Source organism: Cervus elaphus, chromosome 24, assembly GCF_910594005.1.
Source record: "Cervus elaphus chromosome 24, mCerEla1.1, whole genome shotgun sequence".
Lineage (NCBI taxonomy): Eukaryota > Metazoa > Chordata > Mammalia > Artiodactyla > Cervidae > Cervus > Cervus elaphus.
Window position 1 is genome coordinate 33,801,544 of NC_057838.1, and position 27,728 is coordinate 33,829,271.

General features: G+C 44.1%; 1 protein-coding gene across 7 annotated transcripts in view; it reads right to left on the minus strand.

Annotated features, from left to right (window-relative positions):
• ITPR1 (inositol 1,4,5-trisphosphate receptor type 1) overlaps positions 1-27,728 on the minus strand; it is a 345,839-nt gene that overhangs the window by 132,707 nt on the left and 185,404 nt on the right. For all 7 annotated transcript variants that reach the window (XM_043885522.1, XM_043885521.1, XM_043885519.1 and 4 more), the window contains 7 exons: positions 23,731-23,856; positions 20,997-21,197; positions 19,245-19,496; positions 17,226-17,351; positions 14,554-14,682; positions 6,173-6,293; positions 3,753-3,937 (listed from right to left, as the gene is read on the minus strand). In XM_043885522.1, coding sequence (XP_043741457.1) covers positions 3,753-3,937; positions 6,173-6,293; positions 14,554-14,682; positions 17,226-17,351; positions 19,245-19,496; positions 20,997-21,197; positions 23,731-23,856 — 1,140 coding nt within the window. The remainder of the gene's footprint in view (positions 1-3,752; positions 3,938-6,172; positions 6,294-14,553; positions 14,683-17,225; positions 17,352-19,244; positions 19,497-20,996; positions 21,198-23,730; positions 23,857-27,728) is intronic.

The following is a 27,728-nucleotide window of genomic DNA, read 5'->3' on the forward strand; positions in this document are numbered from 1 at the left end:
GTATGTGCCTCAAGTTATTAGACATTGCCCAACGGTTACCTGAAGCATTAGACCCTGACGCGGAAAACAGAGAAATAACACAGACATAACAGCCTTCCCACCCGCTCTGTGAGATGATCCTTATGCTACCCAAGGAATCATTCCGAATATTTTAAAATAGGATGCAAAAAGTACATTCGACAACATGGAAAGGTGTCTACATTACAAGTGTAAAAAAAAAAATGGCTAAACAATAGTATGGACTCTATGATCCACTTTTTATCAGCAACATTAATGTCTAAAGGATACGCAGCAAACATTAAAACATCATTAGTGGTTTTCTCTGAGAGGCGGGATTACAGGTGATTCCAGTTTTCTATTTAGTGGTACTTGTGAGTATTGCCAAATTATTTCCAATGAGCATGAATTATTCATACAATAAAATATCATATAAAAATGAGAACACAAATGAATGAACATGCTGTATCAACATGCTAAATACATGTACCCTGATAGCATGATGGTCTTCAAATGCAAAACACATAGCTGTAGGAAAGGAAAACAGAGAGAAGTTGAAAGAGCAGCAAAACCAACACAACAAACACCATATAAAGGCAAATGGCAGGAAACAGATGAGAGATTATCTCCAAAAGATGCTAAAGTCTGCCGTCTGGCTTGCTAACTGAGAACCAAGCTACCGACAAGCTGGCTAAGAAGGGCAGAACACAACACGCTGGGGAAGATCAGATAATTAACCAAGAAGCTCATGGAGAAAGCCCACTTTAATTGCATTCATCTCAACTAGGGACCCAAATTTCACAGGCCCCAAATTCACAAAGAATTGAGTGATTTTTATCTAGAAACTAAACCTTATGAATATAATTCTACTTCATCTTACATTTAACAGAATTTGTCATCACTCAATCATATTTAGGATGCATTAAAGAATGCATGAATGAATCAAACTACTTTGGGCGGGGGGCAATATTCCCAACAAGATTATGAGAGTACACTGCAACATCCCTTAGTTTGGATTGACTTTCACACCTCAGTCAGCAAGAGGGTCGCTTTGGCAAAATTCTTTGAGAATTTTGTCAGTTTCCCTAACAGTTCCCTCTGGGAAAGCACCCAATTTCCTCTTCATCAACAGTGACTGGTCCTAACTCTGGCAATTCGTTATCTGTCTCCAGCTTTTGTACAAGATTGAAACACTTCTTCGGCATCGTGTTCACGCAATCTTGCATCTTTTGCCAGGTTGGAACTTCACATTGCAATTGATTTGCATTGTATTGTCAAATGTAGAACATTCGGCAATCAGGGAGAGACCAACAGACAAGGATGGCGAAGCGATGGGCAGGGGGAGATGCCAGTGTTAAGTGAGGGGGATGTCTGAATGGGGGTTAATTATATAAGCACTCCATTTGCAAGTTCATGTTCTCACATTATGACAACTTTTGCCGTTCTGAGCAATCTCGTAACTGCAGGGACTCAGACAGACAATAACTCATTACATAAACGAGGATCGCTTTGGCTACTGGCCAAGTCTTTAAAACAAGCACTGCCTAAACTTCTGTATTTTATTCTGTTACCCAAGAATATGCATAATGATCTAAGAAGATCACTGGTGTGTTTCTAAGCCACAGATCATTTAGTTTGAGCAGGAGAAAATGCTGTGTGTTCATCCAGTTACGAGTCTACAATACAGTGACCTTCCTCTTTCTAAACCATAGTGGGGATCAGGAAACACTCCATAGGGAACCATGCTACCTTTGTTTAAGAAGTGGCTCTGTCATGACAAGGCTGAAATTCCTTCCCTGACCTGCAAAAGCCCTGCCCATCCACCCAGCTCTGCGGGCTCCAGCCAAGCTAACCTTCCCTAGGTCTCTGCGCCATATTCTCCCCGGTACAATGGTCTCCTCACAAGCTCTTCCCTTCCCTTCCCTTCTTCAAGTCAGTGCCCCTGTTTATTATGCTGTTTATTATTATTATGCATAATAAACCCTGGCCTTGGTTCCAATGTTCCTTCCCCAGCAATGCCTTTGTTAGCCACCACCCCCAGCTCCAGGCAAGATGAGCTTCCTCATCAGTGTTTTTCACAGCACTGCTCACTCCTCTGCAGTGTTTGTCTCTCTTACCATTTGACTTTTATCCGTGTGATTTGCTCATTGTGTCTCTCCCTTCCAACACTGGAGACTCTATGAAGGTCAAGAGTGTTTCTGGCTTTGGTTGCTGTATCCCCTGTGCCTAGGGTGGGGCTGATGAATGCATCAATGAACTGATCTGTCTTTAGGTAACGTGTGTAACCCTCAGAGATTCATTTACTTCACCTATTAATGATAATATTATGGTCATAAGGATAATGACCATACTAATATTAATAAGAAGAGCTCATCACTGATCAAGTGACCAGGCTCACGACACGCCAGGTTCTGCTCTTTGTGCTTTAAGTGTATTGAATTTTCCCTTGCTGTACAAACACTGCAGTGTAAACGATTTTGCAAGCTCTTCTTCATCAAACGGTGGTCTATGTCCTGTCCCCTTGAACCTAAGTGGACATACATCACTATCTTGACCCAAAGAATATGACAGAAAGGATGCCATATGACTTCTGAAGCCAGGTCATTAAGGCAATATAGCTTTTACTTATCTATCTCTCCAGACTTATCTTGGGACCCAGCCGCCATGTTGTGAGGAAACCCATACTCTATGAGGAGGCTCTGTAGATATTTTAGGCGAGAGCTGAGGTCCCAGCTAACAATCAATATCAACTGCCAAACACGTGAATGAGTGAGATTTCAAGATGAGTCCAAACACAACCACCATCTGACTGCAACTGCATGAATGAACCTGAGCAAGAAACACCTTGCTGAGCCCAGTAACCTCCACAAGAGACAAAGAAGAAAATAATCGATATTGTCATTTCTCAGGCAGGCACAAGTTACTGGAACGTCTCAAGTCTCTTAATCTTCATATCAACCCCGTGACGTAGGTGTGACTCTCAGATGATTTTACAAGCTAGGAAATTGGAGAAATTAAGTAACTTCCCTAAGGTTATGCATTTCTAAGTGGCGGAGCCACAATCAGGCACTGGCTTGAGATCACACTCTGCACCCGGGTACCACGCTCATCTGAAGGATCTGTGATTCTCTAACCATGGTCCACGTGTCATCTGTGAGGAAATCACCTGAGGTGCTTGTTCAAAGGAAGAAGCTAATATTATGACGTGTGTTTAAATGTTTCACATCATCTAATCCTCACTACTCTTCCTCTTAACAAAAGAAGAGCACGTCTCTTTGCAGGCACTAAGTAAGGAGGGCAGGATCTAGCTAGAATTTAGAACACTTTTATTTTCATTTGGCTCATTTGATACAAAACTCTCTCAGTTGCGATTACACTTGTTTACCTACTGATTCAAGAGGCCAAAATCCCAAGATGAGGTGGGAAAAAACGGGAGCTGTTACACTCCTATTCTAAACATCCTCTTCTAACACTGATTTATTCTTTCCTAATAAGTGACAATGGACTTCTTGAAAAAGAGATTTGTAAATCCATGCATAACCTCTAAGGACCATGACTTTGTCGGGAGATTTTTTGGGTCCCAAGGAGCTATGCAATCCTGGCCCAACACATATATCTGCATGTGACTACCCACTCATCACACTGATATCCCCCTGGGGCCAACCCTGGATTTTCTCTGGCTCGAGGAAGCCCTTCGGTGTGGGGAGCCGCCTCGGGCTGGGTTACGGGTCACTTCCATCAGCGCTGGGCATTACCTGCAGTCTCTCGATGATGTTCCGGTAGTCCCTGGAAGCGGCCAGGACAGAGTCTCTGCGCGCTGCATTGCGGGCCGTCAGCCGCCAGTTCATGGCGGTTTTCTGCACGAGGTTGTGGGACTTGAGGAAGAGGTTGTTGACCTGACTGTCCAAGTCCACGGGAATGGCAATGGCCCGGCTCTTGGCTGCAGGGGAGAGACAGGGCTTGTGAGCCCACAGCTCTGATGAGAGACCCCCTGAGATGCAAACGCCCCTCAACATCCCACAGGCAGCCGTGTCCATGCCTACAACGTTAGCATGGATACGCAGTTCGGCTGCACCTCACTATCTGTTAGGTCGGGTTTTCCAATGTGAATTCTGAGGCCAGCAGCTATGAGGGAAGTTACATACTCTGAGGTCATACGATTTAGGCAAGTCCAATGGGTTTCTCCAATGAATGGTTTCTTAGGGGCTCAGATATATCTATACATTTTAAGAATTATCGAGACAGGGAACTCATCTGACCAGTAAACTGCTTTTTGAAAAATTCTCCAGTTTCATACTCTTTCAACCACCTACAAAATGCTGTTTTAAGCCAAACATAGTACAGAAGACAACATCTACTATGAATAAGCTATTCTATCCATACAGGCTGTTGTTTTGCTTTTAACCACCTTAAAAAAAAGACGCCAACTCCAGTCTCATCACGAGAAAACCAGTCAAATCCACAAAGGGGGAACATTCTACAGATAACTTGACTAGGACAGCTGAGGATGGTCAAGGTCACAGAAAATAAGGAACGTCTGGACCCACTCCAAAATTCTTGCCTGGAGAACCCCATGGACAGGGGAGCCTGGCGGGCTACAGTCCATGGGGTCGCAGAGTTGGACATGACTGAGCACACACACATGAGCAACTGTCACGGACCAGAGACAACTAAACACAATATGGTGGCCTACATGGCACTGTGAACAGAAAAAGGACTTTAGTGGAAAAGGGGCTGAAAACCAAGTCTGGACGTTTAGCTCATAGCAACAGGCCAACCTCAGTTTCTCAGTTTTGACAGACATGGCTGGTAAGGTAAGATGCAGACAGCGGGGGAAACTGGTGAAGGGTACCTGGGAACTCTGTGTTATCCTGGCAATGTTCTTATAAGTCTAAATCTATTGCCAAATGAAAAGTTAATTTAAAAATTAAGTTAGATAACCAGACGACCAATCCTTCTTTCTATCTGGGAGATCCAACAACATTAAAAAAAAAAAAAAAAAAAAGCAAGACACTCTTGCCTGTCTTCAAAGCTCCATGCCAGCAGAAGCACAAAAGTGCTGGGGTTCATGGGCTGTGCAGTCTTCATGGTCTACTGTCTCACAAACACCAACACTCCATGCCTTTTCTCATCACTGACAAGACTGTTAAAACATTTCCTCTCTCTGATGATCACTGAGCTAGCGAACTCAGCAACTTGCCCCACTTTTAACCAACAACCTCAAGAGGCACCATCATACATGGGCAGAATTTGGGGTTATCTGGGGATCCCATCTCAGGGTCCTATTTTATCACATCAGGAACCTATAATAACATACACCCTTTCAAAATCTTAATATCTTATTGTGAAATAGTGCCACGTAAATAATAAAAAGACATGAGTGCCTGCCACATGCGTATAAAGGGAATTAGGCAGGGAAGACTGCAATCGGGCAACAGGCCCAATGGAACACAACTGCTCAACAGCGCTAAGAGGCCTACTCATCTCCTCTGGTGTCTCCAGGAATCTAAAAAGCTACTAGAGGCAGATAACCTTCTCAACTGAGGAAGGAAGGCTTTCCCTTTTCATAGTGTTTATGGGGAGGGGGTGGAACAGGGCAGTGGAACAGAGACCGACAAAATCAGGGTGAAGTAATGGTCATAACTTCCTTTCAAAGCTGCCGACAAGGGGCGGTGGGGAGCAGGAGGGGAGGGGGCAGGGGATGGAGAAGCTTTACCACCAAGAGGCAGAAAGGAGCAGACCACCATCTCTGACAAAGGGTGTTCCCTGGGGGTGGACATGCGCTTTGCATGAAGAAAAAGTTCCCATATGGTCAACTATGTTTACTGGATTCAACAGATGACTTTCCCGAATGAGGGGCTTCCCAGGCCCTTGAACGCACTTGAGCATGCTGGAACTCGCCAAGAGCTGCCTAACATTTAACCATGCAATCTGGCTTTTCAAAGCCTATCTTTCTTTAGGACTTGCTGGCTCTGAACTTTGGGAGGTGCTGGCTTGAAGAGATGAAAGGGAGGTTTAAGAATCAAGAAGATCGCGGTTCCAGCCCTGGGTCTGCGGCCTCCAGTGTGAGGGAGCTCCGCCGAGCTATGGAGCTGGCGCTCTCTCCAGGGTGGCCTTGCTCCCTGCTGGGTGGCCCGTTTCCACGTGTGAAATCCAAACCGAGGCGGAGTCTTACCTACATCGGAGAGCACCCGGATGCAGCTCTCCACCGCGGCCTTCTGGCTTGGCGTGAGCCAGTTGCAGTGGTAAACCCGGAACACACCCTGAAGCAGCTGCACGAAGACGGGCTGGCGAGTCTGCAAGAACGAGGACAAGGAGGAGGCCATGTGAAGACATTCATCTGTGAGAGACCGAGACACTGGTCAGCAGCAGACACTGCCCTGAACCACAGGTTCACAGACCCTTAGGCCAGAGTGGGAGGGGGTGGCCAGTGATGAACGGGATTCCAGAAGTGGCCAAGGCCAATGGAGACCCAGTCAGAAGTATTTTAAGGCAATGCACGAACTTGATGCTAAGTCTGACCACTGGAGGGAGCAGCAGAATCACAGCCTCAACGCTGGGATTCCTGTCTCGTTACCAACTGGCTGTGTGATTGTAGGCAAGTCACTTTACTTCTCTGACCTTTAACTTCATGCAACATATACAAAAACTGAGGCTGACAAACTCCCGGAGTTCTTTTCAGATGTTATATGAGTAGAACCCATATTTTTTAATCAGCCTTGATAAACTGGTAAGTGGATCTCACCTAGAATACTCCTTGTTTATTTCAGGCAGTGTCTCCAAAGATAAAAGGAGAATATGGTTCTCATGGTGACTATGCATAAGTGTTCATTTGCCACAGGTGAGTACTTGCAAGTTAACTGCAGAGGAGGATTTATCCCTTTCCATGACAGTATAAATTTGTACTTATTTTAAAATAAAAGAACTCAAACAACGACTTTAGCAATCTGACACTGACTCCCTGAAGCCATCTGCAGACTGTAATTCTGGTCTCCATCTGAAGCTCTCCACATCAGGGTAGCTTTAGACCTGCATGGCAAAGGTCACTGTGGATGGTACACTCCTCCACTGGCCTGCAATTTTAGGAGGATGTACTTGCATATCCCCTCTGAAACACAGGAGGACTTAATACAGCAAAGAAAAAAAGTACTGAAAACATACTATAGAAGTTTCTTAGATGAAAGGAAAACAAGTGTAAAGTGCTACGGGCAAAGGAAGATCACTGTAAGAAATTAAAATGGGTTATGAGATCCTTTATATGTGGAATCTAAAAAAAATGATACAACTGAATTTATTTACAAAACATAAGTAGACTCACAGAAATAGAAAACACACTTACAGTTACCAAAGGGGAGAGTGATAAAGTAGGAGTTGGGATTAAAATATGCACGCTACTATATATAAAATAGATAACCAGCAAGGACTTAGTGTATATAGCCCAGGGAAATATACTCAATATCTTATAGTAACCTACAATGGAAAAGAACCTGAAAAAGAATAGACAGTGTGTATGGATAACTGAATCACTTTGCTGTACATCTGAAACAAATGATCGACTATACTCCAATATAAAATAAAAGTGAAATTAAAAAAAAAAACAAAAACCAGAAGCAGCAAACAAATGCCCACTCTACTGAGGGGATAGCACAGTATTCCTGAGGGGATGTCAAGTCCTGGTGACCGGGCTGGTGTCACATCCTTGGAGACTGGGCAGCCTTGGGTCTCAAGGCTGGACTGTCCTGGGGCTGAAGAAGCTGGGGAAGAAGTCGTGGCAGGTGAACCCACCCCTCAGGACCAGCAGTGGTGCCCGGTTCCCCCATCTCCAGATCCAGGTAGGCCCACCTATAGCTAAACAAAGCTTAGAGTACCCAAAGGAAGTCAGATCCCTTGGCCTGGAAGGGTTCGGAACAGCCCCCCAGTGTCCAGGTGGGGTCGCCACCCCCAGACTCCATCCTTCGAGTCACCCTACCCACGGAAGACAGAACCCTCAGTAGAGCGGTGTTGCAAGAGTTGGGTTTTGTCTGGGAGGCGAAAAATACGGGGAAAGAAGTAAGGAGACACAAGCTCCTGTGTCTAATTTACAAGCCACAAACCTGACTCTTACTAAGGCTGTGCCTGCCCAAGGAAGCCCCGTTGGGCATGAAGAAATGCTGCCGCCTTGTGGCCGTTTCTCATAACAACAACTTTTAAACGTGCGCTGATGGGCACAGACACAAGGCCTATTGGGCACAAAGAAATGCTGCCGCCTTGTGGCCATTTCTCGTAACAACTTTAAAAGGCGTGCGGATGAGCACTGACTATTCAAGCCCTGCAGGGCTATAAATGACATCTGACCTCAAGAAATACCTTGGTGTAGGCCATCGAAAAATAATTCAAAAAACGGCAGATTTTCCAGAACCCTATTTCAACAGGTAAATCCTACACTGTTTAAAGAAAAACAAAAACACATGAAAAGATGCTTAACTTCGCTAATTATTAAGAGAAATGCAAATCAAATCACAATGAAGTATCACCCCATACCACTCAGAATGGTCATCCTCAAAAAGCCTTCAAAGAATAGATGCTGGACAAGGCGTGGAGAAAATGGTGCCCTCATACTGTTCGACAGAATGGAAATTGGTATAGCCACTACAAAGAACAGCAGGGAGAATCCTAAAAAACAGAGCTACCAAATGATCCAGCAATCCCACTATTAGGCATGTATCCAAAGAAAACCTTAACTCAAAAAGACACAAGCACCCCAACTTTCACTACAATCCTATTTACAATAGTCAGGACAAAGAAGCAACCAAAATAGCCAGCGACAGGTGAATAGACACCAGAGGTGTGGTCCATACAGACAATGGAATATGACTCAGGCATTAAAAAAACACACACACAATGAAATGATGTCATCTGCAGCAACACGGATGAATCTAGAGATGATAATACTAACTAAACTAAGAGACAGAATAATATCCTAAAATATCAGTTAGAGATGGAGTCTAAAATTGACTCATATGAACCACTTTACAAAACAGATTCGAAGACTTTGAAAAAATCTGACAGTTACCAGAGGTAAAGGTAGGGGGTGAGGGGTAAATCAGAAGGTTGGCATGTTAATATGGCATAATATGGCATGCCATATACACAGTAATATAAACATATTTTAATAAAATAGGAATCAACAAGGGCCTACTATATATCACAGAGAACTCCACTCCACTTAGCACTCTGAAATAACATAAATAAGTGAAGAGTCTAAAAAGCAGATACGTGGATATATATAAGGGAATCAAATTCAACAAACACAAACACAGCAATGTATATAAACTATCCTCTAGGGGATCTTCCCAACCCAGGACTGAACCTCCTATCTTATGTCTCCAGTATGGGCAGGCAGGTTCTTTACCACTAGGGCCACCTGGGAAGCCCATAAAAACTATACAGCAAAGGAAAAATAAAAATTAAAAAGAAAGAAACGCCTATCACATCCCTGGAAAGAGAAATGGTGGAACATCCCTGGAGCCTGAGCAGGCTAGGGTCACAGGCTGGACTGTGCTGGGGCTGAGGGAGGTGGGGAGGATGCACCAGCCAAGAGACTGCCTTGGACCTGTAGTGCCTGGGCCCCCCAGGATGGAACCACCATCCCCAGATCCAGGCTGGCCCTCTTAGACCTAAGTCAAACCCAGTGCCTGCAAACGATGGTGGACCTGCTGGGCAGGAAGACCTCTGCAAACTCACCTGGTCTCCAGGATCCTGCTGGTGGGGTTCCCACTTCCAGCCTCCTTCCTTTGGGCCGCCCCATCTACCTGCCATCTACCTATTGCACCCTCAGCACAGCACTTCTGCAGGGCTTGGGATCTATTTGGGGGTGGTGAGCAAGGGTAAGTGGGGAAAGGTAACGAGATACAAGCCTTTGGGTGTCTGTTCAGGCAATTTCCACTCTAATTTACAACCCAGAGACATGACTTTCTCGAAGGCTCTGGTTGCATCAGTGGGGAATGAAGACGTGCTGCCCCCTTGTGGACGCTTCCCGCAACTACAACGTGAAAACCCTTGAATTTGGGCCCTTAAGAACCCTGCCCTCAAGAAACGCTCTGTGGGAAGTCATTGAAGATGAATTTAAAACACGGCCGATTCTCAAGAAGCCAATTTCAAGCGCTAAATTATCCTCAAATTCTTTAAAAAGAAAACTCCCATGAAAACACGCTAAGCATCCCTAAAGATTAGGGAAATGCAAATCAAAAACGAGGAGGAGGTTATTCCCAAGCAACAGTTGTTAAAAAGTCTACACAGAATAAATGCTAGAGAGGGCCTGAAGAAAAGGGAACTTACTACGCTGTTGGTGGAAATGTACACTGGTAACAATCACTACGGGGAACTGTATAGAAATCCCCTCAAAAAAAAATAGGGCTCCCATGAGATTCCAAGATTTCACTCCTGGGTGGGCATGTCTTCAGAGAAAACCATCTTTCCAAAAGACACAGGCGCCCCAACAATGTCTGTGGCACCATTTACAACAGCCAAGGCCTGGGAACACTGAAATGTCCGTCCACAGATGAATGGATGAAGATATGCTACATATACCCAACGGGTTAAGACTCAGCCAGAAAACAGGAGAAAATCATGCCATTTGCAGCAACAAGAATGGACTGTGAGATGATCACACCAGGTCCAATAAGTCAGACAGAGCAAGACAAACATCAGGTATCACTTACATATCACATTTAAAAACGGATCACAGTGAAGCGATATTCAAATCAAAATGAGACTCACAGACAGGAAACGTAAGAGTTCATGGGGGAAGCTGGGCAAGGGGTAAGGAGAAATTAGGAGGTTGGGATTAACATAAACACAGTGATACTCATAAAACTGATGATCAAGGTGGACCTACTGGAAGCACAGGGAACTCTACTCAACACTCTGTAATAACCTACGTGGGAGAAGAATCCGAAAAAGAAGAGCCAAGAGTGTAAGTGAATCAAGTTGCTGCAGAACTCAAACACATGCAACATAGCGTATCAACTGTACTACAAGAGAAAAAATAAAAATTAATGAAAATAAGTCCTCCTCTGAACCCATCAAACCTCAGTGACCCGGGCTAGTGTCACATCTCTGGAACCTGAGCAGGCTTGGGTCCCAAGGCTGGACTGTGCTTGGGTTGAGGGAGCTGGGGAGGATGTACCAGCCGATGAAGCCACCTTGGACTTGTAGTTCTTGGTCCCCTCTGATGGAACTTGAGATGGGGACTCAATGGCCTAACTTAAAGGAAAAAGAATCCTTCAACTAAATGAATTCTATTGAGCCAACATCTATTGAGCATCTGCTCTGTTCCCATCTGGCACTTGAATCAACAAAAGATGAGTCAATCAGCCAGAGCAACCGATTCCTAATTTCCTATTCTAACGGCCAATCTGGGGGCACCAGCTCACGCAACCTCTTGGGCTAATGAACATGTCTGCCCAGTACCTTCTGCCTGAGATTCTCCCCTGCTTAGTTCTCAAGGCTCTGTTTTGCTCATGGATTCCATCCTGAGGGCAAGATAACCCCTTAATCTCCCTCTGGCCTGTTGCATCATCTGTCCTTAATTATCTGTGCTCTGCCCAGGTCCTGTCTAGCCTACCGCTTCTTTTTCCTGCCAAGATGTGCACTAGCAAGCGTTTATACTTGGACTTCACGGTGCCCTTCTCCTGAGTCTACACAGTTCACTTGCTCACTCAATAAACGAGCACCTCCCAGGGGCCAGGCATGGTGCTTAGGATAAAACAGTATCCGAGACACGTCTCTGCCCCCCGCTCACCCCACTCCATTGTAGCTTGCAGTCTAGCAGGACCCAGTACAAGCTGCCGACTGTTAAGTAACTACTGGGTACCAGGCATTGTGCTAGATATTCACGAACATTCATTCTCCCAGTCATCCACAGGTCACACTGGGTCATCATCCCAGTCATACTATAACCTTGTTTAACATGTAAGAAAAGGGTTCGGAAGCTCTGAGATCTCCCCAAGTTCACAGAACTGGGAAGGACTGGAACCCAACTCTGTCCTGCTTTAAAAGCCTCCAAAGATTTTTTTAAAAAATAATTTTACTTATTTATGGCTGTGCTGGTTTTTTGTCACTGCCGGAGCTCTCTCTAGTTGCAGCAGGTGGGGTTACTCCCTAGCTGTGGTGTACGGGCCTCTCACTGTGGGGGCTTCTCTCGTTGGGGAGCACAGGCTCTAGGGGGCATGGGCCTCAGCAGCTGCAGCTCCCAGGCTCAGGAGCTGTGCATGGCTCAGCTGCTTCGCGGCGTGCGGGATCTTCCCAGAGCAGGGATGGCACTCACGTCTACTGCACTGGCAGGTAGATTCTTGACCACACTGCCACCAGGGAAGCTCCAAAAGGCTTCAGAGTTCTGTCCTTCCTCCCAGAACCCACATTTCCAGCCACCCCTCCGACATCCCACTGGGGCCTTAAATGCAACAAAACTGCAACTCCACCACTGTCCTCCCGCAGAAACACAGGCTAAAGAAAGGAAGCAAAGATACAAAACATGGAGGAAGGAAGGAGGAAGGTACAAATCTAGCTGAGGAAACAAGAGAAGGCTTTTCAACAGGTAAATAAGACAGGTTAGGAAAAACAGGTTAGGATAGCTTTGAAAACAGTATTCCTTCAAAATAATTATTCTAGAAATCCACTTTAGACTATGTACTTTAATTATACTTGGATAACCGGGGCCTCGCTCCGGACATAAAAGGTTGGAGTTGATTTCTCTGGTCACTCCTGCCTAATAATTGGGTTAAACATGGTTTCAGAGCAAGGGCAATGGAAGGAGGGAGCAGGGACCAAGACCAAAAACCCGAAAGAAAAAATTCCTGTTTAATGGTTTCCAATTACTTTGACTGGCTGACGTTGACATTTGGTTTCGCAACACGGTTTCACAGTCTCTAGGAGAATGGGAACTGACTCATAGCAATGGTCACTTTTAATTACAAGAGAAGCAAGTTCGTCCTGATTAACCAAAGCACTTGGCTCTGAGTAGAACAGCTCTTGGTAAGGCACACATTTTGGCCTCGAGCAACTCACGTGCTTGGGGTCTGACAAGTTCTTATTCCCCAATGACTCAAAAACCATGTACAGACATGCTGAAGGTGGTATTCTAACTTTATGATACTTTACAGATAACCAAAGGCTAGCAGTTAAGCTAAATTAGGTAGAAGGTTACCAACAGTTTCTAAGAAAACATATCTCACTAAAAATTCCAGAATTCAAGTTTTAAGAGTCAGACAGATCTGGGTTGAAATCATGGTTTTGCCAATTAGCAGTGGTGACCATGGTTGAGGATGGTAATTTAATCCCCTGAGCCTCATTTGTTCACCTGCAAAATGGGGATAATACTGTGAGTACTAAGTTAATACGAACTCCTCTGCATGAGGATCAGAACAGCAGTGTCTAAAGAACGTACCAGTGATACCGTACTGGCCGTGAATCACTCTTCTCTTGGAGAATTTACCTTAATTAAGGTTATTTGTCTACAATTCAACCAGCCTGGGCCATGCATCAACCCCAGGACACCCTCCATCTATGACAAGGATGGTTACTCCTGCTCTTCCGGCCACGGGAGACCAAGTCTTATTTTCACTCTGCAGGCTGTGTACACGGACCTGCAGTAAGACTTCCACAGCCAATGACCCAGACCTCAGTTACAGAAAGAGTGACTTATCCAAGAGTAATGAAAACATCTCCCAGGTCCAGGGATTCACACGTTTGAAACTCTAAGTACACTGACAATCAGCCTGCAGGGCCGCTGCACAACTCCAGGAGGCGCCAGTGATCAGCAGGTGCTGGGGCTGGTGGGACGTGGGAGCCACAGTATCAAGGCTCAAGGATGTCTCACGTAACCCCTTCTGATGAACTGTAGGCACACATTTGGGGTTATAATGGAGATTCCCAGACATGTTTGATTAAGTGTTGGACTTGCCTAGAGGTTCAGTGGTGAAGAACCTGCCTGCCAATGCAGGGGATAGGGGTTCCATCCCAGGTCTGGAAAGATCCCACATGCCACAGAGTTACTAAGCCTGTGCACCCCAAGTACTGAGCCTGTGCTCTACAGCCCAGGAGGCGAGACCACTGTGCTCACGCGCTGCAAGTACTGAAGCCCCCCCACAATGAAAAGCCCGAGCGCGGCCACTAGAGAAAGCCCACGTGTAACAACAAAGACCCAGTGTGGCCAAAAATAAAAATATATGTAATTTTTTTAAAAAGTGTTAACATGCTACCACTCATTTGAAAGCTGCTTGTCTTTCTAAGGTTGGAGGTAAGGAATCAACAAGATTAAAGAGAGGGAAAGAAAGAAGGTGTTTTAAGGAAAAAAAAATCAACAGCCGTAGAACCATCTGGTACAGAAAAACAGTCTCAGGTACTTCATTATCCATGCAATTCCTGTAAAAACCATTCTCCTCGAAGGAAAAGCATCTGTTATTAATGCTTCGCGGAGGGCTGGCTCGTCCACAGGCGCTCACTCCAGAATCAGCACCAAGTCCATCAGCCGAGGAGCTCCTGGGAATTACCTGCATCTCTGTCCGCATTTCTTACCTGCAAAGTCGTACTCTGGTCTGAGAACGGAGAACTGAAGAACGTGGTGACGATGCTCATGACAATCTCGGTGACATACTTCTCCAGAACGGAGTCTGCGTGCTTCCGGTCACTTGTGTTGTTACAGGCCTGCAGGACAAGCCAATGCTTTAGACACTGTACCAAAACCTGCAAGTTCCTTGCAAAGTTAAGAAATCTGTGACGATTTCTGCTAATCGCCCTTAACAAAGCAAAGGCAAAAGCCTGCAAGTCAATACTTCTCCTCTTGAGAGAGAACAATTAGGGACTTCCCTGGTGGCCCAGGGGTTAAGACTCCATGCTTCCAATGCAGGGGGCGTGGGTTTGATCCCTGGTCGAGGAACTACGATTCTGCATGCCATGTGTGGTGCGACCAAAAAATAAAAATAAATGAAACAATAAAAGACAGCAATGATTTAAAAGAAAAGAATCATGGAAAAAGATAAACAGATCAGCTTGGATATCTCAGTGAAGAATTATAAAACATTAAAGTTGGCAAGGGACCTACAAGGCCATCACTTCCTAATTCCTACCAACTTGTGGCCAATCTAAAGCCCCAAAAGGCACTAATAGGCTTAATACCTACAGTTGCCTCTAGGTGTCCCAAAAGTAAACTGTGTAAGTCATTCATCTTCTCTAGGTCATAGGTAACTAATGCATATAATCAAGATACTTAATCAAGTATTACCACTGAGGTCCACTGGGCACGATATTCTCCAAACCTAAACACTCCTCCATTCATTGAAAACTCTACTGAGCCACAGTCCTGCTGAAAAGAGTGGGCTGTGACTCAGAGTAACTGTCTGTGTAAGTTTAGGGGTGAAGGGAGACTTCAGGTTTCACCTGGACTTTAGATAACTTTGCTGCTTAGTATATGATTACACATTTAGAAGAACAGGTTTAAGAAATTCATTTTTTTTTTTTTTTTTAGAAATTCATTCTTTTTTTTTTTTTTTGACCACAACACATAGCTTGCGGGATTTCAGTTCCCCAACCGAGGATTGAACCTGGGCCCTTGGCAGTGACGGCAAGAGCTCTAACCACTGGACTACCGAGGAATTCTCCCCAAATATTTAACATCCATTTTATTACCAAACTCATTAGCCCTCTAATTTGAGATACAAAATCACATATATAATTTTAAAAATTATGAAGTAAAGGGTAAAACCATCAAATTTTATTAACTGTCATTTTCTGAGTCCAGTGATGAGCAGTTGGTAGAGACACATCCAAAAGTAAAGTTAGCAATGAATTTTGAAGCATTTTTGAACAGCTTAAGGCAGGGATGAGCCAAGTTAAGGGCTGGTGGCTGTTTTTATAAATAAAGTTTTACTGGAACCCAGCCATGCCCATCTGTTTACATACCAGTGTGGTCACTCTCACGCCACCAGAGCAGAGTTGGGAAGCTGTGACAGAGACACATGGCCCACAAAACCAAACATGTTTACTATCTGGGTCCTCACAGAAAACTCTGTCAAGTCCTGATTTAAAGAAGCAAAGCAGGATTTCCATTTCAAGCCAAACCCTCAGATTTATGGGATTAAAAGACTAGGAAGAATTTGAGATTAAAATATATACATATTTAAATTATATATATATCAACCCTGAATACTCATTGGAAGGACTGATGTTGAAGCTGAAGCTCCAGTATTTTGGTCACTTGATGTGATCTGCCAACTCACTGGAAAAGTCCCTGATGCTTGGAAAGATCGAGGGCAGAAAGAGAAGAGGGTGAGAGGATGAGATGCCTGGATGGCATCACTGATGCAATGGACGTGAACTTGGGCAAACTTCAGGAGATGGTGAGGGACAGGGAGGTCTGGTGTGCTGCAATCCATGGGGTCGCAAACAGCTGGACATGACTGGGCAACTGAACAATATATATTTGTGATGCCAACACTGGAGTATTATTAAACATAGCCCTTGATTAGAAGGAAATTAAGTTCTGGTAGGTTCCTTGTTTTATACTGGTAACTGTACAGTCAGGAGAAAATGCCACATTCTATAATTCTACAATGCACTTTTTTTTTTCCTTTGTAGCATCACAATGTTTCTGAAATTGGGATTCATTTCACAATTATTCTGTGAAGGACTGAGTTACTTTCCCCCAGCCTGACCACCACACAACTCCTATTAAATCCATGATGTGCCTTGTGAGGGTGTAGTCCCATGACTTTCAAACAAATATTAAGTTCACTGCAAAACCAAATCAAGACTGAAGCCACCCCAAAGGCTGGGTCAGAAAAGCAATAGGTGGGAAAGTGATGTGATCTGAAGGATCCTTGACACCAGACCTTAGGAGATAAATGCTAACACTCAGGAAGGTGTCCTTCGAGGAGAGACTCCTTGTGAAAGCAGACAAAACTCTATACGTCTGATTTTAATATGTCCCAGATTATCATTCCCAAATCAATTCATAAAGGATGAAATGAAAACCAGAAATAATCTACCTTCCCGGAAGCTTGATGAATAAAATCTATTTTCAAGCTAGGAGTAAAAGATCAAGAGAAATGAGATGCAGTGAAAGAGCCAGGTACCTCCTTGTGCCACCAACTAGCAAGTTGTAATGACGTGGCCGTCATCCGTGTGTCTGCGCAGGGAGATCCATGCCCACACACACCCTCCCCTGCCTCCTCAGTTCCAGAAAGCCTTACCCTGCAGATGTCGACAAGGAAATTCTCAAACAATTTCCACATGTGATTGCTGGTATAAATCTCCTTCATTTCCACTTCCGTATCCACATAGCAGTGATTCAGGAAGTTAATATAGGCAATTTTAACCTGAAAAAGACAAACAGGTTTTTCTGTAAAAATCAACTTGTTCAAAAAAAAAAAAAAAAAAAATCAACTTGTTCATAGTACATGTGGGACTGACTAGTTCCCTCAAATTAACAATGACAAGGACAGACCAAGATGGCCATCCCATTTTCTTGTGACCACTGAATTTCTATGGCTTTTTGATGGTTAAAATTCACCATGATGAAATCTGAAAACAAAGCTTTTGGAAGAGAAAATGTTCACGACCTCCAGGTAAAGAATGGAACAAAACACTGTGACCACAGAAGATGGACAGGTTTGACTACATTATAGTTAAGAGTTTCTACTCATGAAATGGCCCTGTTACAAGAGTTAAGTGACGCAATTGGAGAGAAGCTGTTTGCAATGCATATCTCCACAAGGAATTCTTACAGATCTGTGCGTGTGAGACGGACATGCCAAGGAAAAATGGGGCAAAAAGTGTGATCTGATACTTACTTAAAGGAATAGTAAATATCAAAAACAATATATGGAAAGGCGCTGAATCTCATTTAGTCATCAAGAAGACAGAAATTAAAACCACTATGAGATATCACTATACACCCGATAGACTGAAAAATAATAAATAACAAAGGGCAGGGTAACAGTTAGAGCTGGCAGCATTTGGAGGAAGGAGTGATAAGAGCCCCGCGGTGAGGGGCAGCTGAGGGAAAACTGCTGGGAGGCACTTCACCCCGTCAAGTCCAAAGAAAGAAAGGCACCGTGCATGACACAGCACTGCTGAGGGTTCACCCTGCAAAAACGTGCAGCTTTTCCAAAGAGCAGTCTAAAAACAGTACATATTCACTACATACTACGTAATCCATGCTGTGCTGTGCTTAGTCGCTCAGTCATGTCCACCTTGTTGCAGCCCCATGGACTGTAGTCATCAGGCTCCTCTGTCCATGGGATTCTCCAGGCAAGAACACTGGAGTGGGTTGCCATGCCGTTCTCCAGGGCATCTTCCCAACCCCAGAGACTGGACCCAGACTCCTGCACTGCAGGTGGATTTTTTACTGTCTGAGCTACCAGGGAAGCCCAAGAACACTGGAGTGGGGAGCCTCTCCCTTCTCCAGGGCATCTTCCCAACCCAGGAATTGAACCAGGGTCTCCTGCATCGCAGGCGGGTTCTTTACCAGTTGAGCTACCAAGGAAGCACACATATGTGCGTGTTCTCTCTCTCTATATATATATATGCACACACACACATATATATAAATGCATACGTATATACACTAATAATATAAACTAATACTATATATTTTAAAACACAAAGAAAAAAATATATATTGCATGGTCCACTTTGTTGTTGTTGTTACTAGTTAATGTATATGAATAGGGAAAACAAAAGCTGAAAGGATTTACTTCAAAAACCTTACAGGTATTTATTATGGGCAGTAAAATTGTAGATTACTTTCCATTTCCTACTGGTTACCGGCAGTTCCTGAATATTTTAAAGCTGTCATTCATGATTTTTGCATTGCAAGTTTTTGTTTTAAAGAATAAACCTATTAAGTTTTACACTGGTGTGAACTGTCTCTCTAGCCACCCTTCATGTCATTTCTGAGAAGTCCGTTCAGCTGAATGCTCCGGTTTCAACAGGTGACATGATTGGTTCCAGAGCTGAAACCCTGCAGCAGTTTCCTGTTCTTCCTCAAGGAGACAAAAAGAAAGACTTACTTCCCCGGTCATTCCTCTCACACAAAATCAAGGCTCAAGAGGATGCTGTTTTGGCCACTGGAAGTCTGACAGCTAAGGGAGCCATGGGTGTCAAAGCTGTGAGGTCCCACCTGGGTCAGCTCCCATCCAGTCACGACCCCCCCACCACATGGAGAGACACGGGCAGAGCCCAGCCATCCTGGGGACATGGCCGCTCACCTCGGGGATGCAGTCCTCGTGGGTCACCACGCGGACAATGTCATCCAGCGGGAGCAGGGAGTTGCATTTGATCTCCGTGTAGACGTTCTTGCCCTCCGTGCACACGGCCAAGAGCTCCACCAGATGGATGTGGTACATGAGGGGGCTGTTCTCATCCATCCGGTCCCGCTCGGACCTCATCATCTGAATCAGGGTCTGGAAAGAGGCTCTGTCGTTGTAGAACACGAGGACATCCTCTCCTGAATTAACCAGCTGTGATCAGTGAGAGAACGAGACTTGTTTATAGCATAAGCTTGCCGGGATGGGGGAAGCGTTAAAAAAGAAATCTATTCACACAGAAAGAGATGTTCTGTCAGCATTTACCTTCCAAATCCAGTTGCATTTATATTACTGAACTCATCCACACTTCATTCATTTTTATTACTAAACAACTAAAAAATTCAGCAGCAGCATTTTCATTCAGATATAAAAATATCACAGCAGTCCTAAAGCACTATTAGGGGAAGAGAAAGTCTCCATACCAGCATTCATGTATCAAGCAAAAATGTAGATTTCAAGGCTGCCCTTGTATTTCCCCTAATAATTGGGCTATGATTTTTTTCTTTTTAAAAATGTTCCCATCTCCTTTTCAGGCTTTGTAAGTATTTTTCTTACAGCTCTTTCATACACTGCCTTATTTCTTCACAATCACAAATAATCCAATTCTAAGTAAGATACACCCTTCCTTTCAGCGCTCAAAGAGTCAAGGCATTCCAATTCATAACTTGTCTGCTGGGGACTGGGGGTTCTCATTAATTAAGAATTAAGTGTTGAAATTGTTCAGCACTGCATGAAATATGGAAGATCCAAAAAGGGCTGACACAGAAGTCAAAATAAATATGGTCAATATTATTCACTTAATAACAGCTAACTTTTATGAACTCTGAGAATGTTCCCACAATAGCTTACAATACCAACTAGAGCAGCAATTCCAATAAATGGTAGCTATCATTGTCATCTTTATCTCATTTAACTAGCCTATAAGTTTCTCAATCCTGAATCACACAGCCTGAGACATGGAACAGTAGACATTCGTATCCCAGGTCAAGCCAATACTTTTAATGACACTATACCATCTTTCACGGAAATCATATGTGTAGATAAGACCATAACTCCAAGTGTTACCTGGACTTACTTGATATTCCACTTATTTTTTAAAGGTGGAAAGATGACAGCAAGCTCCTACAGAAGCTGAAGTACTGAGGGTGACAGAGGACCCCCCCGGGACAGACGGCATCCATGGGCACCGACGTCTCACAGAGACCCCAGGGGGACTTTGCCCCGATTCTACTGACCAGCTTCTCATGAAGCATCAACAACAATATTCCCAGCTAGTTAATTAGGTGGATAATTTTTTTTTTTTAAATCATAGAATTCACAAGAAGAACTTCGACTCAAAGAATTCTATCCACATTTAACCTGGATTCACTGTATTTTGGTTCAATTTTCTTGGGGTGTTTTACTCTCTCAGAAGAATCCTAGCCAATGATCCTTAAAACAAATTTATTGCTATGAAAAAGTTGATTGGACTTTGGCTGTTTCTACAGTTTAAGCTCACACACACAAGATCACACACACTTGCACGCACACACACACACATTACTTTTTTTAATGGCCCCTGGACAGGGTGCCAGGTCATACAAATAAAATTAAATAATTTGTAAGTTCCTGCAGAAGATCAGATAAAGGTATTTAGAAATACATAGCTGTCACCTCGGCCATGACCATGTCTTGGCACTTCTTGATGAATTTCCCTTCAGCCTTGACGATCGTCTGCAGGAACTTGATGTACTGGACGTTTCGACCGTGAGTCTCGATGCAGTGGACAAAGTGCTGGACAACCCGCTCGTTGATCTCACTGCATAGCTGGAAGTTGTTCATGAAGATGTGCTGCATTGTGACGGCTTCCAGGATCTGACGCGAGAGCAAGGGCACACAGACATGGTCAAAGGAAGGGCAAGGCGAGAAGGAGTCACCCCAACACAGGCAGAGGGCATTCAACCCTGCGAAAGCATCATTCCCCATTCTCCCTTCCGTATGGTGTTCCTGTCAACTCAACTTTTTCAGTCACGTGGAATAAAGCCACAGGACAGTAAACAAATCATTCATTTTCTCCTGAATGAATTTCAGAGGGAAGCTCAGCACCCAGATAAAGAAACAAAATAGACCCCTCTATGGCCCACCCTCTCCAAGTTTAACCATTATTTTGACTTCCACAACCACAGATTAGTTCTGCCCAGTCTTGAACCTCAAGCATCCTCTTCTACCTGCCTTCTTTTGTTCAAACTGCAATACTGTCCGCCGTGTTGTTGTATGTGTTAATAGCTTGTTTACTATCACTACTACATACATCCCATTGCATGAATATACCACATGTATTTATCTGTTCTACTGCTGATGGGCATTTGGGGGAGTGACTTAGCAACTAAATCACCACCACCAGCACCAGTCTTAAGGGTAAGTACTGACACAATTCTTATGACATATGTGATGAACAGTGTCACTCTGAACATTCTTCTAAATGTCTTCTGATAAATGAAATGTATGCATTTCTGTTGGCTTTATACCCAGGAGTACAGTCATTGGGTTGCAGAGTTCAAATACATTTGGCTTTAGAAGATACTCCCAAACAGCTCTGAAACAGATTAGATTAACAATTTACATTCTACATAACAGCTCCTCCATAGTCTTGCCAATACTTAGTAGTGTCCGTTTGTTAATTTCATATTTTGTTGTAAGTATCTTCCTTGATTTGCATTTATCTGATGACGAACCATGTTGAGGGCTTGGTGATGTTTGCTGGCCATTTGGATAATCTCGATGGCAGAGCAACCCATTTTAAAGTTTTTAGCTCATTTGAAAAAGTGGGCTGATTTTCCTCATGGACCTTCTGGAGTTTGTTACTTCCACTGGGTGTGAAGTTGCTCCTGGACGTGACCACCATGAACGCTTTCTCTCTCTCTGTGGCTTGTCTTCGCTTGCTCTTTACAGTCTCATTTGATGACTAGAAGTTCTTAATTTTTTTTTTTTTTACAGATTTTTTATCTTGGACCATTTTTAAAGTCTGTATTGAATTTGTTACAACATTGCTTCTGTTGTTCATGTATTGTTTTTTTGGCCAAGAGGTATGTGGATGGGATCTTAGCTTCCTGACCAGGGGCCAAACCCACACCCCGCCCCCCTGCACTGGAAGGCAAAGGCTTAACCACTGGACCACCAAAGAAGTTCCGCGTTCTTAATTTTTTTTAAAAAGTCTGATTTACTGATATTTTCCTGCATGACTAGCGCTCTTTGCATTCAGTGTGAGAAAAGTTCCTTTCCATAAGGTCATGAGGATATATTTTCATGTTTTCCTTCAGAAGCTTCATTTTGTACTTTTTATCCAGACTTACTGAGTTATTAGGTTTAATGACTGGTGTGAGGTAAGGGGCTTTAACCTTTTCATCTTTTGCCTTTTCTTTTTGTTAACATGACAAAGATGGAATATGACTCTCCAATGCAGCAGTTCTTCTTCTGGAAAGCTCCAGCAGTATGGATGAGTATTTATGTTTGTGTGTGTATGTGAGTATGCGTTAATGTACAAGGCTGTCCTTTGCAGTACTGCTCATGAGCCAAAAATTAGACACTGCCGAACTGTCCCTTAACAAGGAAATGGTTTCAAAAAAGTTACAGCCATTCTGTGCGTGTGTGCTCAGTTGCTTGTCATGTCCAACTCTCTGCGACCCTAAGGACTGTAGCCCACCAGGCTCCTCTGTCCATGGGATTCTCCAGGCAGGAATACTGGAGTGGGTTACCATTTCCTCCTTTAGGGGATCTTTCCAACATAGGGATCAAACCCATGTCTCCTGCACTGCAAGCATATTCTTTTACCACAGAGCCACCAGGGAAGTATTTAGCCATGAAAATCAATGAGAAAAATTTATATATCTCTGACTTACAAAGATAGCCAAGATGTGTAAGTAAAAAAGACAAAATACAAAAACTAGGTGTACATTGTACCACCATTTTCCTATAAAAAAGTGTAACACATATGTAACATATTAAAAACATATGTAATTAAAATGTAACATAATTGTATTTTACACGGATGCATTATGTTTTGTGTGAACATAGAAAACTTGATGCATGACCTCAGGAGGATGGGGCTGGACGGTGAGAATTGGTACTTGGCTACAGCTGGAGTTTGACGTAATGAGGAATGCTACTAAGAGAAAATACATTTATCTTGCATCTACCACCTCTTCCTCCCTCCTCCTACCTTTTTTTCTCATAAAGTATTTACGTCCTCCTGAGAGCCGATCAAAATGTTCCCTGTCGGAATGAAGGTTGCATCATAACAAGTCCCAGTGGCCACAACAGCAAAAGAACAAGCTGTTCTCCTCTCTTCCTGCTTCCACCCCTCGCCGTCCTCCTCCCTGCAGAGTCCCAGACAGGCCTCTAGTCTTACCCCTGGGTTTAGAAACAGGTTTATGTGTTTGTGGAGCAGAGCCTGATTCTGCTGGTTGCCGGCACAGAAATTCTGAAGAAACTCATGAGCCAGCCTCATTATCTCCTGCATCTTGGTGTCTTCAGCCTGTGAGGGAGAAGACAGACGAAAAACAGGTTGAAGACCCAGCTATGTCTTTGGCAAGAGAAGGTTAAATGGAGAAAGCAACGATCTCTAGGCTAGGAGGCCAGGTTCCATGATGCCCCCATCCCCTCAACTAATGTGGGGCTCCGGGGGTGTTTCAAGGGGCTGGCTACATAAAAACACTGGGGGGGTGCTGCACCGCTGACTCTTGCAGGGAAGTCAGAAATTTGTCTATGCTTCATGGAGGAAAATGAATTCTCTCCCACTAGCCTTGGGCAGTCAAATTAAATTATTTTATCATGGAAAAAGGACATCAAGAATGAAAGCTAAGAGGAAGTCTCTGAGATCCCACTGTCTAGCAATTGTTGAAATTTCTAAACCCCTACTTCTGAAAATACAGATGGACAGCAGAGCAGGGGCCAACTTCATCACTGGCTATAAGCACATCTCCCAGCTCTCAGGCACACATTTTCAAGTTGCCTTAACCTACGGACACCCTAAATTCTGGCAGCAGTTAACACAGCAAAGTGGAACTCTAGATTCTAAGTTGGGGCAAATGTACCTGTCTTGACTCCTTTCCCCGTCACCTGACACGATTTAACCTAAGACTCAGCTTCCCTACTTACACAATCAGCATAATGTGTGTCTCAGGCATTTCACATGGCTGATTAGAGATTCTCATGTCATGTATCAAAAACACATACTCAGTAAGCAACTAGGGTACACTGTACAGCACAGGCAAGTATAGCTATTATCTTGCAACAACTTTTAATGGAATATAATCTGTAAGGATACCAAATCCTTTTGCTGTACCCCTGAAACCAATATTGTAAACCAACTACACTTCAAAAAAATACACTCGATATTTGTAAAGAGTTAGATGCCTATGTTAATCCTAAAGGAAATGAACCCTGAATGCTCATTGGAAGGACTGATGCTAAAGCTCCAATACTTTGGCCAGTTGATGCGAAGAAGTGACTCACTGGAAAAGATCCTGATGCTGGAAAAGACTGAAGGCAAGAGGAGACAGAGGACCACATGATTGGATGGCGTCACTGACTCAACAGACATGAGTTTGAGCAAACTCTGGGAAATGGTGATGGACAGGGAAGCTTAGTGTGCAGAAGTTCATGGAGTCTCAAAGAGTCAGACATGACTGAGCAACTCAACAACAGCAACAACAAAGAGGCCTATGACAAGACAATGACATAAAACCTCTGGGGACTTCCCTGGTGGTCCAATAGCTAAAACTCCAAGCTCCCCATGCAGGGGGCCCAGGTTCGATCCCTGGTCAGGGAACTAGATCCCACATGCTGCAACGGAAGAACCCGCATGCTGCCATGAAGACTGAAGATCCCACGTGCTGTATTTAAGACCCAGTGCAACCAAATAAATAGACATTTAAAAACAAAGAAACCTCTTGCTACTTTCAGTTCAGTTCAGTTCAGTCGCTCAGTCATGTCCAACTCCTTGCGACCCCATGGACTGCAGCATGCCAGGCCTCCCTGTCCATCACCAACTCCCAGAATCTACCCAAACTCATGTCCACTGAGTTGGTGATGCCATCCAACCATCTCATCTTCTGTCGTCCCCTTCTCCTCCTGCTCTCAATCCCTCCCAGCATCAGGGTCTTTTCCAATGAGTCAGCTCTTCGCATCAGGTGGCCAAACTATTGGAGTTTCAGCTTCAACATCAGTCCTTCCAATGAACACCCAGGACTGATCTCCTATAGGATGGACTGGTTGGATCTCCTTGCAGTCCAAGGGACTCTCAAGAGTCTTCTCCAACATCACAGTTCAAAAGCATCAATTCTTAGGCACTCAGCTTTCTTCATAGTTCATCTCTCACATCTATACATGACTATTGGAAAAACCATAGCCTTGACTGGACGGACCTTTGTTGACAAAGTAATTTCTCTGCTTTTTTATATGCTGTCTAGGTTGGTCATAACTTTCCTTCCAAGGAGTAAGCGTACTACTTGCTACTTTACCCAGTTCTAAACAAACCGACTTGATGGTCATGAGTTTGAGTAAACTTCGGGAGTTGGTGACGGACAGGGAGGCCTGGCGTGCTGCGATTCATGGGGTCGCAAAGAGTCGGACACGACTGAGCGACTGAACTGAACTGAAACAAGCCACCACTTAAAAGAGTAAACACAAAACCTCCCCAAATGGAAATCATCCCTCATATCCGTAGAGCCCACTTCATCTTCCTCAGTCACCTCACATACATCACCTCATTTCAGAGGCAGAGAGTGCTGCAGTTGGGAATGCAGGCCCTGATACCAGGCTGCATGGCCCTTAGGCCAGACGAACAACTTCTGAGCTGTGTGACCTTGGGCAAGGGACTTAACCTTTTGGTTTCCTCATCTGTAACAAGGAGCTGATAAAGCACTTGCTTCCTATTGTGATTATGAAGACTAAATGAGAAAATTCATGTTAAGTGCTTAGGCCATAACGACTCATTAAATGTTAGCAAACTTTTTTCTCTGGACCTTTCTAGAGGTCCAGATATATACTTCAGGGCTTTATGGGTCAAAAGGCGAAAGAGAGGACATTATGTACAAACCAACCTATGTAATCCCTAAAAATTTAACTATTCAAAAACATACATATGTGTACCTACGGATGGTTCACGTTGATGTTTGGCAGAAAACAACGCAATACCATAAAGCAATTATCCTTCAATTAAATGAAGTTAAAATTGAAAACATAACAAAACATAGCAACCATTCTTGTCTCCAGCGCTATATAAAAACAGGCAGTAGGCTGGAGGTGATCCATGTCTGCAGTTTGCCCACTCTGATCTAGACCACAGCCTTGTGAGAAAATAGAACACTTCTGGCAGGAACACTGATGGAAGGAACCCAAACTCCCAGGGTGACAACTGAACAAAGCAGGAGATTTAAAGAGGACGCTGATACCAAGTCTCAGAACAACAGAGCAGGTAGTGCATTTGTCTCTCATTTACAGAGACAGGGGCAAAGTTTCTAAGCTCTAAGAAATCAAGAGGGTCTGTGACAGAGAGAAACCACAGCAACCTTGAACCACTGTGCATTCTTCCCTTTCTTCACTTACTAAAGGGATCTGCTGGCAGACAAGCTAACTAAAAGCTTCTGCCCTTCAAAGCAGGTTTTTACAGGGCAAGGAGCTCATAAAGACATAACACAAACGTACCTGTTAGTAAGAGCCCCTCCGCTGTTCTTACACAATGGGATTGGCTATATCCATCCAAAAACCAGACAAAGTACACACACACACAATGTTCTGCCTTTGAGTCACCAATTCCAGCTGCATCTGGTTCCTATAGATCCCTCCAACACTGCTCTGAGAATGAATGTCTCTCATTTAGGAAACAGGTTACTATGAGGCAAAGCCAAGGCCAGCAACCTTTCTCCTGACATTCTTCACATAGAGGGAGACAAATCCACTTGCTGGTTTGAGTCCAAACATTGGCCAAGTTTGGATGACGCCCACATCCATCTATATTAATTCCAAGTTACTGAAGTACCTGATTTATTGAAGGGATTAAACTTGTACTTTTATTTGTGGCTGGTGAAAAGCCTGACCCATTGGATTCACACAGGCCCCATGACTAAGGAGACGGCCTCGGGAGGGAACTTCCTAAGGTGCAGGGTAGCGGGCAAAGGTGAGGAGCAGGAGGGGGTGAAGGCGAGCCGTCCAAGGCCCAGGCTCCCACAGATGAGCTGAGCAGGCTCTGCTGTCTGCAGCTGGACCTTCCAGACAAGTTACTAAACCTCTCTGGCTCCAGTCCTCTCATCTAAAATGGGGCACCTATCTCCTCTGGGTGTCCTGAGGATCAAATGAGAGAATAATGTAAAGGCCTCAGCACAGGGCCTGGCACCAGGCAAGCAG